Here is a 14,134-nt window from a genome sequence, read left to right as displayed (position 1 = left end):
ATAACGCCCCCACGGCTGAAAGAGCGAGCATGTGACGGGGATTCGAACCCGCGACCCTCAGATTGCGAGTCGAGCGCCTTAACCACCTGGCCATGCCGGACCCCCTACCAAAGATACAGACTCTCCCTCTCATATTTCTTTTGCTCTTAACTTTACTTGCTACTTCAATGAATACAAAGAGGCACTAGGCTTCTCTGATAGTTAGAATCGTTTTTATTAATTCCTTTTACTTCTTTGTCCTATTTTTTATTTTTGTCATAATCTTAAGCTTTTTTTATATTTGTTCATCCCACCCCAAAATTATTTGGGCCTGTTTATTTTATCTATTTTTCCATAGACATACCAACGTTCAGGATTAATGTACGTTAAAAACAAAACAAATAGTAACCTTGTTAAAAGTAATTTTATGATTTTAAAAAATGTCTTTTTATTCATTTACTAGCGATTATTTTTAGGTTATTAGAATCAGTAACTGTCATGATTAATTTAGTACTTATCCCGGCTCCACCCGCCTGTAACTCTTCTTGTGTGAGTTTGTTTATTTTACCCTTGTGAATTTTTCACAAACGCACTGAAGAAGACTTTTCAAAGAAATTGCATTTTCGAAGCTGGCGAGCCGGGTTTGAATCCGTACGATACCACAAAATCTTCTCCGCACTTTCAGCTGTAGGTGCGGTTTAAGAGTGCCAGTCAACCCCTTAGCGAAGATGATGAGTGGTAGATGATTGGAGACCTTCCCTCCGATCAGTAGTTCAAAATTTGTGACAGCAGCAGATTTTTTATAAAAACAAAATGTAAATACTCGGTCTGAAGTTAAAGTGCTGAACATTCTGGGAAGGATCATTGTTAAATAAACACTATTGCATTAATTCTACAGCTGAAAAATAACGTCTGCAGAATCTTGCTTTGATCTGTATTGAATAAACATCTTAAAATATTACAGAAAGACATGTCAGAAAAAATACAGAAAACCAAACATAAGTAATGAAATGAACTTATCTCAGCTACAGAGTATGCCAACAACTTTATCAATTATCTTTAGTTTATTTTTCCAAATTATTTTAAGATATTCCGGTATAAATGTCAGACAAATAACAGACAAACCTATATAAAATTATAACAAAAATCGTAAAATAAAGTATAATTAATATGTCATGAAAAATTCAATACATCAGCAAAATAGTCCATCTGACCGTATTTAACTGTGGTTGGGGTGGAGCTTATATTTGTTTCTGTGTAGAAACAACAGACATTTTTCATCGCCATGGTTCAAACATTGTATGAACAAGTTAGAACTACTACTTACAAGTTGCAAATTAGGTAGGAGGAGAAGAGGCAGAAAACTAAACTTTAAGGAGTTTATTACTTGTTTGGGATCATGATCGATCATAATAAGGGATGATTTATTTCCTACATAATTTATATGTAAAGACAAATCTTCAGCAAACCAGGAAGTCAAATAAATGTAGAGTGTTACAAACTGATAATAATCTGGAAATATGGACAAGTAGAATGACTTAGACATGCATAAAAGTTTCATATTTAACTGCCCCTTCTATTTTGGATCACATCTATCGATATGCATACTTATTGATTTGTTAGTTAATTACGTTTTTCAATGAATATATTCAACTAATATCCATCTTTCTTACCCCCAAAATCCGAAAACTTGCCACTCCTCCGCTGGAAGGCCCTCCTTAAGGCTGCTCGATGGGGAGAATCCGTCAGATAAAAGAGCAGCGGGACCAGTAAACCTTCAGCTAGTCTGAGCCACAGAATCACATTCTCGTGCCATTTAGACCAAAAAGACGGCAATGCTATACCAAGAACGTTGAGGGCCTAAAAAAGGTGCAAAGAAGCTGATTAAATAAAGAATTGGTCAAGCAAAATTAAATAAATCAAAATGATCAATCATAGTTTTCGTTGTTTTTTTGTCAGGCGATTATGATATTTTGAGACATGACTTTTTTTTATGTAGTGAATTTTTTTCTCCAAAAATTACATTTTGGTTTGAAAATAAAAAAAATACGTATATATCGTGTAAAATCAGAAAATATATTTAATACTTCTGACTAGATACAAGAAAATTTTTTTTTAAATTACACAGTCCTTAAAAATCTTTTTATGTTCAGAGTAAGCTGGTTATTTAAAAAAACAAGTGTTCAGCTAAAAGTGAAAAATTAAAAACATGAAGCTGGTATACGTTAGTTTATTTTTTAATTACTACCTAATTAATTAAAAACTAAATATACATATTGTGGTTTTAAAATTTACTGTTAATAAATATCGCTTATCGTCACCAAATTTGAAGCCGCTTCCTAAGAATGTGATAAAAATGTTTTGTTTGTTTGTTTCTAAGCGCAAAACTCCAGAATAGGCTATCTGTACTATTTTAACAGCAGGGATCGAACAAAAAGTTCTAGTGTTATAAGCCCTCGAACATATCGCTGAGCCACCGGGAGGACAAAAGAAAGTTAAGGATAGACCAATAGAAATCCTAAAATCAAGCTCAAACAAATGATTAGAGAATGTTTTTGTTCTTTTAATTAATAATCGGTTTTTGTTATATCAATATAGATATGAAAATTTTTGATTTCTGGATTACGCTAGTAATATTCGCTAAAAGCGAAGTGACTATTTATGTGAAAAAACAAACAAAAGAAAAACGGGACACGTTGTTTATCCTGAGAACCTGCCAAATCTACTTCCACGAACGCTTTTTGTTTATTTCAAGTTAAGAACAAAGCTACACAATGAGCTATCTGTGCGCTGCCCACCAAGAGTATCGAAACCCGGTTTCTAGCTTCGTAAGTCTGTAGACATAGCGCTGTGCCACTTGAGCGCAGCCCCCACGAACGCGTATTTGTGTGAATTACAACAAAAATAGCTTACTGTTTTGCTAAACTTTACAACAGTGTAAATTCAACAAAGAAAGAGTTATATAGCAGTACTTTAAAACTGAGAATAATTTCGGATGCAAACGCTGTGAATATCTTTTAGAGTACAAACTACGAATATTTTACTGGTCATATATGAAAAAATATGACAATTAGGCGTACCAAATGAATCGAATTTCCGGGACACACCAATGAGAAATGATATTGTCTCGTCAAAGACGAAACAAATGGTTACCTTGCTAAAAATAATGTTATAATATTCAAAAATGTTGAGTCATTTTAAGTTATTAGAAGGAATACAGTGTGTGTGTGAAATAAACTGTTCGAAAACACAAACACGAGTGAATAGCAAAGATTCACAATCCTAGGAAAATACTTTCTATTTGTACACGAGTTGAATTACTCACAAAAGCCTATACTTCTAATATTGGAAGTTTTTTAATAAGATGATGACCGTTTGTCCTACTTTTCATATACTGTGACAAACACTACCTGGCTGTATACTTTGAACGTGCAATAAAATTTGTTTCTTTAAATAATTATGGATTTGTTTTTATCTGGCGTTCATTATCGTACTTGGCATGCTTGACTCCATTGTTCATACGAAGAGCATGCTTGTAATCTCGAGGAATTACAGGAAGCTACTGTACAAGAAGAGCTTGTGTGAGTTGAAAGTAACCCTCTGTTTAACCGCCAGGTGGGGTTCACGGACGTGGTGAACGTCCTTGTGTCAGTAGGTGGTGTAGTGCAGCTACCCGGAGCAAACACCTCTTCAAAAATACCTTGCTTAAAAGTATTACCACCATCTTGTATCACCTACCATACCAACCCCAACATAGGTCTACCACGTGATTAAAGGAAACCCTCCTTTCGCTTATCTCTCTTCCTTTTCGCAAATAAATATTTTTAGACTTAAAGTGGAAAATCTGATATAATATCATACACCAAAATTATATTTATATTTTGAAAGATGTTGCCCTAAACAATAAATATTTACAACTATGTATAACACACCATTTGGTAAAACAATGCCAAGAAGCCGCATGTGGGTGTATGTACATTCTGTATTGAAATGTTCAATCACACTGTGCACCAGTATAATGAGATCGTTACTCTTTTCACCAGAAACTTACCTTGAATGATACAAGAGATGGTGAACTTTTATTACACACACAGTGGTAAAGCTGAACTAAAGGTGATAATACTTTTCACTTAATACATTTCTATAGTTATTAAAACTGATTACAGATTAACAATCAACTGATCGTTACAGAAACAATGAGAGATGAAATTGCCCTTTGAGATATATCATTAGGCATTGGTGGTCTGTAAATTATAAACTGCACTGTTAGCCGTTAACTTTGTATGCAGTGGAAATTAACATTTTGATAAAGCTGCAAATAAAGTTTTTCTTTTGTGAACCACGATCACAATTGTAGAAACTGTTATACGGGAAATAGAATGGTATCACAAACTCTTACATACTGTGGAGAAAGTTAAGAAAATTTTTAAAAAGTTATCATGCACTGTCTTATGCTACAAAAGAAGAAAAAAAGGGGGTATACACACCCTAACACTTCCCTAGAAAAATAGTAGTATGTGCTGTATAGCTGAGATAACGATAACCATAGCAGTGAGTGCCTTCTTTCGTGTAGTTTTTATATATTTAACCTCAAGCAACATAGATAATAACATAGGAACCAACCGTGAGGAATGAATACACTGAAGTAGCTAAGCTAGTTGTTAGTCCTACACCTGAGAACAGAACTAAGAACACTTTCGTAAAGACGGTCGAAATCAACTGAATAACTTAAACCAATTAATTGTAACCACGTCGACTGTGCCCTATTAATTTTAAAAATATAATTTTTTTTATTTTATTAATAGTAACCAGGAAGATTATGGCTGTTAACTGTAGTAATGAATATTGTAATTTATTGATTGTAACTATGTAGATTATATTTTGATAATAGCAACTTCCTATTTTATTCATTATGATATTGTACATTGAAACATAATGCATTCAATAATGTACATTGTTGATCATTAATTGTAGCGATATAGATGTAAGCGTTTAGTGATTGTAAACACGTAGATTGTGTTTTTATATTTGTAAAGACCAGTACTATTAATTATAACAGTGTAAATTGTAATATAATGTTTTTCATGACGTAGTTAGTTTACTATTAATTGGGGCGATATAGATGTTTTTATCGATTGTAAACAAGTAGATTGTGATTCACACTTTATAAGAAACAAGGACTAGATCACTATCCAACTATCTTGGTCGAATTTTGAGGGGGAAAATATTCACTTCATTATTACTTGTATTACTAATTATGTTATGACTTTACTAAATCGTACTACCTAAAACAGAATAAAAAAATTATATTGCATGATATTCAAAAAATTGCTGTTAAAAAATAAGAGAAAGCGTTAATGAATTGTAGCATTTTCAACGGCCAAAGTTAAGACGTATCTAGACCTAATTTAGATGTACGAGGAAACTAGTCTGATAATCAAAAATCTACAAGACTTCTCTCAACCAAACAATGGGGTTGATTGACACAGTTATAGTAGCCCCATAAGTGAAAGTGTGGAGTGTGTTCAGGAGTATATCGTGGTTCTTTCAATCTGACATGCTAACCACTAGGTCACTACTAGCTCGTTAAGTTGTATTGCATATTCTCAAGTCGGAATTCAAGCTTAATGTTTTAAAAAAATGGACTGTGGAACTAAAAGAACCACAAAGCCTGTGAGCATTTCTTCAGAGAAAGCCGTGTAAAACCGACAAAATTTCTAATTACTTACTTGAAACAGCAACAAAATTTTTGAAATCATAAGAGTATGGATGAGATATTATCGCAATAGTTACTATACATAACATTGTAGTACTTAATTAAAGATTACAAATAAACATTTACCTTTAAATATTTATATCAATTAAAGAATATACATTCCTTTTATGAGAAGCAATGATAATAAAGACAAAAATTAGGAAAAGTAAGCATTTTGAAGAAACGTACACGGAAAACATACAACTTAATTTGGTTGTTTTGTTTCTTTAATCACGAGAGAAAGTCTTATAGCTTAGGATAAAAGGTTTTGAATTCTAAAACTTTAAATACCGGTGTTTTAACATGTTTCTTGAGAAACCGCAATGATCTATTAATAACTGATAAACATACCTTCATCAAAGTTTTAAATTATTTTAGTAACCTAATGATCAAAGTAACTAACACGGTTTTTATTTCTTTGTTTAGTGTGCAAGTTACACAAAGGCTATCTTCCCATACAGTCGTCCCTAATTCTTAATTGATAGACAAGTAAGACTTGACCATCAATCTTATAGTCACAGTCCCAATGTAAGAAGCGTGATTTTTTTAACAACAGGATGCAAACATGGAACCATCAGATTCAGAGTCCGGGTTCGCTAACTACTAGGCTACACCCAGCACATGTTTATTACTTCCTCAGAAAAATGATAGGAAAGAGAAAGTATAACAAACTATTGTTGTGTGTTCTTCATTACTAAAATTTTAGAGACAAGTGAATTATCTCTAATACGAAAATAACGTTAATGTACAAAATAAATAAAATACATCAAGCATGTTCTGGTTATTTGTCTTGTTGGATGAGGGAATGAACATAGTACAGGATGATTACAGTGCTTTAGGCTAAAGTTAAGTTTTCTTGATACTATTGGTTAGTTTTTTTTCTATATGGATATATTTCTGGATCTAGTGCTGATGATTATTATCCTTGAATGCATCTTTTAAAATCTGGTAATTCTTAGAAGTGTGGGGGATATTGTCACGATAGGGGGGAGGTGGAAGAGGGGGTAGCGAATGCCCACATAACTGGTTTAGTCGGTTGTTCACATCAGCAAGCTGTTTTTAGGTCAACAAAAACCAGGGTTGGCCAAGATATATTACTTAGAAGGTCGTTCGGGAGGTGTACCTGAGAACAAGTGATCCTACGTGAGCCACCAGGTGGGGCTTGATACAGTTCATTGGACCATGTAGGGCTCTAGTTACTTAAATCTTAATAGCTTTATCTTCCTTTCCAAATTCATGTCTACTATCCTCATGATACATTATTTATTACAATTGAAATGGCAACGATCAACAGAAAACTGCACTTTTTGGAAATATCAGTTCTCATTAACCCGGTTAAGTTTATAGTAGAAATTAACGTCCTTTTCAGTTTCATGCTATGGAAAGGCAAAGCATTTAACCAACATTACTTCTCGAAAATACAAAATAAACGTAATTATATTTAGAAAGTATTGAATATTTCGTGGCTTTTTCAGCATATATACCAAAACGTGTATTGCTTTATATTTACTAAGTCTTACGTTTGTTTCGACAGCTTTTTTGTTGTTGTTGTTGTATGTTGTTTCTAACTATACATAGTAGCTACAAAAGTAAATATGTTGTATGTGTTCTCCTGAACGACACCATATGTACACAATAGGCTAAACGGTCAGGACTGAGATCACCTATAGTTTGGTGTAGCCCTAATTTTGAATAGACAAGAGGGAAGACAAACAGTCGGCTGCATTCACCATCTGAATAGGCTAGGGTTTTAACTGAATAGCACAATTGTCTGACTCTTATAACACACTCATAGCTGAAAGTGCGAAGCGTAGTTGGTAGCACCACGTTTCGAACTAGAGTCTCTTGGATCTCCAGTCTCATATGCTAACCACAAAGCCACGCTTGAGCTTAAGGTAAGGGTAATCGGATTAAAGATACCACTAAAAACGCTTGTTAATTGGTATGTACATAAATCAATCAATGTTGAATATTGCTTGGCAACATATATTTATTATTTATTTACTGAACTTAACACAGTTTAGTAAATTCTCGCCAATTATAAAATGTCCTATGTTCTTCGTACATAATGGACAGAGAGGACCATCAACAAAGAGTATGTAACAAGTTATATACTGTGTTGATATTTCAGCATTTACATCACATCCACGTGTTATTTTATTGAAATATTAATCATAAACCAGTCCTTCAATCTGACGACGAAACGGCTAGTAATGAATAATATAACGTTTGATTAATGAACATAAAAGGCAAAGGAGGGAAACATTCATAGAGAATAAATAAAAATGTCAGAATCCTTTCCATGTTTCAGCTTATCAGATGTAGACCTCTTTATGCATCAGTGGTGTGCATGGAGTTGCCCAACCACACTAGACACAGAATAAAGCGTTGACTATGAAACTCATAATATTCGTATATTCTTAGAGAATACACATTATTTCTAGATATGTATCGACAAGTAAACATCTAGATGACCCCTTAACATCATCCGCATGTTCATGATTCTGAGAAGTTCAACATAATATGGCATTTAATATTGTCTGTATATGAATCAAAATGAAACGTTCTTATAGCGAGTATGGATTTTACACACCCACACAAAAATTACATAACATATCCGAAGCTTATATGGGGCCATTTACTGGAACTATGGTGAGTCTTTATAAGGTACGGATCTTACCAAATTAAGTAGTAGCCAAAACGTTTTTCGTTTTTTTGTTTTTGTTTTTTGTTGTTGTTTTGTTTTCTGTTTTAATCTAGAGGAAAAAGGTAAGCGTGTAAATACAAGTAACAGTATTTCTTTTTATATTATCGTACATGAGACACGTGTGCGTGGTGGTTCGACCAATAGAACAGCGCGTGACTACAAAGCTTTAGAGGTAGATCAACATAGTATTGATCAGTGAAAGTAGCGCATGACACTGTCAACCCAAGCGTAGAGTTTGAACTGAGGAAATCAGATGTACTTTGTCCTATTTTTAGGACAGTCTCCACACTAAAAACATAATGAAATGTTAATTAGTATCAGATAATGTAGAAAAAAAGTAAACGCAGCACTGTAATTATAACATACTTGGAAAACTTATGTGAAAACAGGACAACAAAAGTTTTTGTGTTATTTGTAATTCAAGCTGTTGGTTCGTATTAGGGGTGTGGTGTACGACACGAGTATCGTTGTTGTTGTTTTATTGTTTTTGAAGTTAACCACAAAGCTACATAATGGGCTATCTGTGATCTGCCCACCCGGTTTCTAGCGTTGTAAGTCTGCAGACATACCGCTGTGCCACTGGGGGGACACGATTATCGTATCGTGAAGCCGTGATAACATTGTATCGATACATCATCCGATACGATACGATTTACGTATATTCACGAAATTTGGCAAGCTTTCAGTAAACATGATAAGTCTTTTGTACAGAAAAAAATCTGAATTCTTAATGAAGTATTTTTGCTAAAAAATAATGTTTTAATAAATGGAGTCAAAGCAGTCACTGCTCCGAGAGTAAAGCGATTTTCATGTTAAGATTAAAAATAATTTTCTACATCTAAAAGTTAACAAATGTCTTTTGTATAATCTCTAATACCTCCAAAATAAATGTACAACCTTTTTTTTTTCGATAATTCTTCATCTACTATATTCACTACCCTAATTTTATGTGAAGTTGGTCAGTTTGACCAGCCTCGTAACCATCATAAAAAAACAACAAAATTATCCTTTTTTCTTTCTAGAATTACTTCAAATTGTAGCAGGAAACTACATTTGCTTACACTAAATAATTTAAAGCTCTTAAATTATACATCTGTTTCTAATTGAATTTTATTGTCAAGATTGTCAAACTTTGTACCAAACGTTGGTAAAACTTTTGTATCTGGATACGTATCTTATCGCGGCATCAATAATATATAGATATATATCGTATCGTATCAGCCCCAGTACCTATTGCAAGTGCTGGGCATTCAGAGCAGGATGTTTAAGGCTAAATATATATATATATACACTTAATCAGAAAACAGATTTTTCTGCACGTCTTATATTAGCTACGAATAAAATAAAAGAAGGAAGAAAAACATAGAAAGATGAGAATAAAGTTAGTTATTATGCAAATACAACAGAAAAAACGATCATCATAACTAACATATAATTGTACTTATAAACTATTCTAGAAGTACTGTAGTGTGAGCCAAACTTGAAACATTGGGGCACAGGGGCCACTGCTGAATAGCAATACAAAACTTATACGGTACAGGTATAGACAAAAGCAATGCTTCGCATTATCTTTTAGTTTTAGAGTCTAATGCACAAGTAAGTGGGGTTTTTCATGACGTAATGCCTATGCCTTCACTTTGGCCACTTACTTCACATTAAATTAGTATCATAGTGAAATGAAATAAAAACTCTTTAAACTGAAAAAAAATGTTTCGTTTGTTTGTAATTATGCACAAAGCTATACAATGGGCTATCTGTGCTATGCCCACCACGGGTATCGAAACCCGGTTTCTAGCGTTGGAAGTCCACAGACATACCGCTGTGCCACTAGGAGCACATGTTTCGTTTATACTAGATATGTGTTTTAATATATTTCATTCTAACATTTAATTCTTCTTTGGCTGGGCGTGGCCTAATCGTTAATGTGTCGAACTGTGAATGTGAGGATCCATAATTCTCGTCCCGTTGTCACAAAATTACGATTCGCTCTTTGGGATCGTGAATGCACTGTAAGAGTGATGGTCAAATCCCATTATTCGGTTACACAATAGTAGTTTAAGAGTTTGCGGTGGGTGTTATTAGATAGCTGCCTTTTTTTCTACTATTTAAATTCAAAATTGGGGAAGGCTAGAGCGAATATACAAAGTAAAAATCAGTTGGTCGTGAAAGAAGATCATAAAGTCACAAATTCAGAAGATAAAAACTATATTTCGTAAATTGCTGCAGAAACGAGTAACAATTGATTAAGCTATGTACATCTTAAATATAATCTATATTACTTACACCTTTACCTTTCAAGGGTTCATATATTCATTCCTTATGTAATGTGATTAGTATAGACAATATTGGGGGTTTGTCTATTTGTTTTAGCACAAAGTCACACAACAGGCTATCTGTATTCTGTCAACCACGGAAAATGGATCCCTCGATTTTAGCGTTCTAAGTCTGTAAGCTTACTGCTGATCCACCAGATTGACTGTTTGTTTGGCTTTAAGCTACACAATGGCTTCTCTACGCTCTGTCCATCATGGAGAATCGTACCTCGGATTTTATTTTCGCGTTATAAGTCTGTAAACTTGCCGCTTGGGTTACTCTAATTTACACATCCACAACACCAAATTACAGAGTTCATCAGAGGCTCTGGTCCAGTTAGGGCCTTTTGTCTTGTGTCTAACTTTTCTTAAAGAAGAATTTACAAAAAAAAACGAGGTGGTTAAGATTTCTCCAGAGGCAATCTTATCCAACAAATGTTTTTTAAAAATCGTGTTTTATAATTAGTTATTATTCTTTGACAAAGAATCTTATTATAATGGAACTTGAGATGTATACGCCCAAAACTTGGATCTCGGAACTACCGCACCGATCATCACCAATCATAACTGGGTAATATTTTTATAACTAGGCAGCATTTTTATAGCTGAGCAATAAATAAAACAAGTGAAATTTCCACAAAAATGATGTGTTTCAGATTTAACCAATAAAAATTACAAAAGAGAAGTTAGTTTTAAATATAAAACAATCAAAACACAAACTTAAAAAAAAGTATTTATTTTTCTTTAGTGAAAATATCATGAGTGTTGCAATAGAAAAGCAAGGCACTTTTATTGATAACTGTGTCCACAAAGAAATACTTCAATAAAATCTACTCTGTGATGTAATGCTGTGATGAGAGCTCATTTTTAAACTAAAATTTCAATAAAATCCTTTTTCTCATGGATGGTGAACATTACTGAATGTCAAGTATGAGTACATTGTTTTAGAACTGTCAGACAACTCGAAAAAAGGCCGCAGGCCTAATAGCCTTCCGCAGGAACTAGCAGTTATACCTGCCAGGAGGGCGGGTATTTCTGCTAGTACATAAAATAAACTTGTTGAAATGCTTCCAAAGGCGAATCTCTGTGGCCAACAATTAATAAAAATGTCGTCATGTCAACTGTTGCCACAGTTAAGAGTAAAAAACAAAAACGACCTTTTTTTGGCACATTGAGAGATAGAATCTTTATTAGATATTTTAGCCAACTAGTTTCGGTAACATAGTTACCATCATCAGGGTTAATGAATAGCCATGTTGCCGAAACTAGTCGGCTGAAATTTCTAAAAAAAAAAAGATTTTACCTTTCATTGTGCTAAAAAAATGTCGTTTTTGTTCCTTTTTTTACTCTTAATATAATAGCACAATGTCCCCGAAAAGAAATTATGTTACCAGGTTATAATTAGGTTATTACAACTATAATTTTCATGTTGTTTTCATTAGATAGTATTAACGCTTGCAATATGCTTAAAATTAGTTTGGTGAATAAAGTTCATATAGGTTTCATTGATTATTAGTTGTTAAAGTATCTGACAATTGCCTGATAATCGAAAAAGTCAAAGGAACAAGTGTAACGTTTGTATAACAGAACTCACTTAAAGAAGAATTGGAATTTCTTGCAGCGAGTATCATAGGTTAAATACGGCGGTAATTACGACCCACCATTTTTTCAATGTTCTGATTTACAAAATTATTACAAACTTTCCATTCGTACAACACACTTCCTACGTCACTCACGTGCAATGCAGTCTATTCAAGTCACATGTTTTCTACGTCACTCCTGTACATATATATATATATATATATTATTCAGTCACACGTTTTCGACGTTACTCATGTACACATAGACACTAGTAAATCACATGTTTTTCTACGTCATCCGCGTACATTCATACTATAATGTCACAGTTTATTTTGACTTGCTTGGTGCGTTTGTTTATTCTGTGCTATAATTCATAGTATGTCACGCCCAAAATATTCACTTTCGCGTATCACCACACAGGACATATACAGTTTGATATCAGGCATTTTCCCTTTTTGTAAACCATGATACTTATTTTCAATCCCATGAATTTCTGGTAACCCATTCTCATACAACGAACTTTCCTCTCGCATATTCCGCCATCTTCTAAGTTAGATGCTAAGGCGCTAACCTTGACCCTTATCCCGTTTCTTAAGTGATTGTGTTAACTTTCAACCTCTTGTTTTCACACATTCTGCCTTGGTATATATTACAGTACTAACCTCCCTCCCCCTATTTTGAACTGACTCATTCTTCCTTTCCTGGTATGTAACATTCATACTATTCAGAATTGTGTTACGTATTTTGTACCATAGCAAACAATGTTATTGGCTTCCGATTCTCATTGGTGGATTTTTTTGTAAGAGAGTCAGGGGAAGTGGAACGAGCCTTAAAATCGGAAACTGAGGGTCGCGCCATCATTGTAAATCTGAGCAAAAAAAAGTGTTTCATGTGAAATTGTTGTACAACTAAAGAGTATTTGAGTTAATAACAAAGAAATTATCATTTTTTCGCAATGCTAATACTTGAAGATGCAGAATTTTGTAGGTATGGAGAAATTATAGGAACTATAATTAAATTATTTGGAGCTAATAAAAGGACGATATTTAAGGTTACGAAAAAAAGGGGAACGATATCAACGGTCATGAGAACATATATTGTAAGTTATATTATTGTATGCATAGGAACTTCTAGATAGATTTGATTAAATTTTAATTGACCATGCTTGGTTAGGCTTACTGAATAAGGTTGTGTGTGAACCGAGAAAGAATGTATGATTCTAACACACATGAATTGGCACGTTATTAGTACCTCTGGAAGACAAGAGTTTTTTTAGTTTGTTAGTTGTTTTTTTTATTTGAAATTGTTCAGCGCTCGTTGTTTACTCAAAAAACTTGAGCCAATTTTTTTTTTATATATATATATATAAACTTCAGTAATCCTCATTCCCATGCGCAAGTAGATTCGTTCAATTGTGAAAATTCAAATGGATAACGACAACTACTGAAAAGATAGCATGGTCAGAATAGGAAGCTGTTATTAAGTTGAATGACTTAGGTACTGTGTAGAGTTTCTAAATTGAAAGCTGTATTTTATGTGAGGTACAGTGGAATAAATTCTTTCAAATTTTATTCGACTAAGTTTTTTATTAGTTGGAGAAGTCACGCCAAGTTTTCAAACTTATTTCCTACGGATTTTTAATATTGTTGCGTCAGCGAGATCACGTGACTAGTATCACGCCAACCGTTTTCTAGAACTATCCTGTTCCTTCGGGAGTGCTCTAGCATTTGCTAGATTGGGGGTGGGCTGGTATATATAAGATGGTCACGGCGTGACGTGACAATGTGTGTAGGTAATGAG

At 33.7% G+C, this 14,134-nt stretch overlaps 1 protein-coding gene across 1 annotated transcript in view; it reads right to left on the bottom strand.

Moving 5' to 3' along the window:
- The window catches only part of LOC106458629, a 43,540-nt gene that overhangs the window by 3,793 nt on the left and 25,613 nt on the right, over positions 1 to 14,134 (bottom strand). Inside the window, exon 2 of the mRNA XM_022384900.1 lies at positions 1,653 to 1,839. Within this exon, the coding sequence (XP_022240608.1) occupies positions 1,653 to 1,839 (187 nt within the window). The remainder of the gene's footprint in view (positions 1 to 1,652; positions 1,840 to 14,134) is intronic.

Source organism: Limulus polyphemus, unplaced genomic scaffold (assembly GCF_000517525.1).
Source record: "Limulus polyphemus unplaced genomic scaffold, Limulus_polyphemus-2.1.2 Scaffold495, whole genome shotgun sequence".
NCBI classification, from domain to species: domain Eukaryota; kingdom Metazoa; phylum Arthropoda; class Merostomata; order Xiphosura; family Limulidae; genus Limulus; species Limulus polyphemus.
The sequence above is the reverse complement of the archived record's forward strand: the minus strand, read 5'-3'. Positions and strand labels throughout refer to the sequence as shown.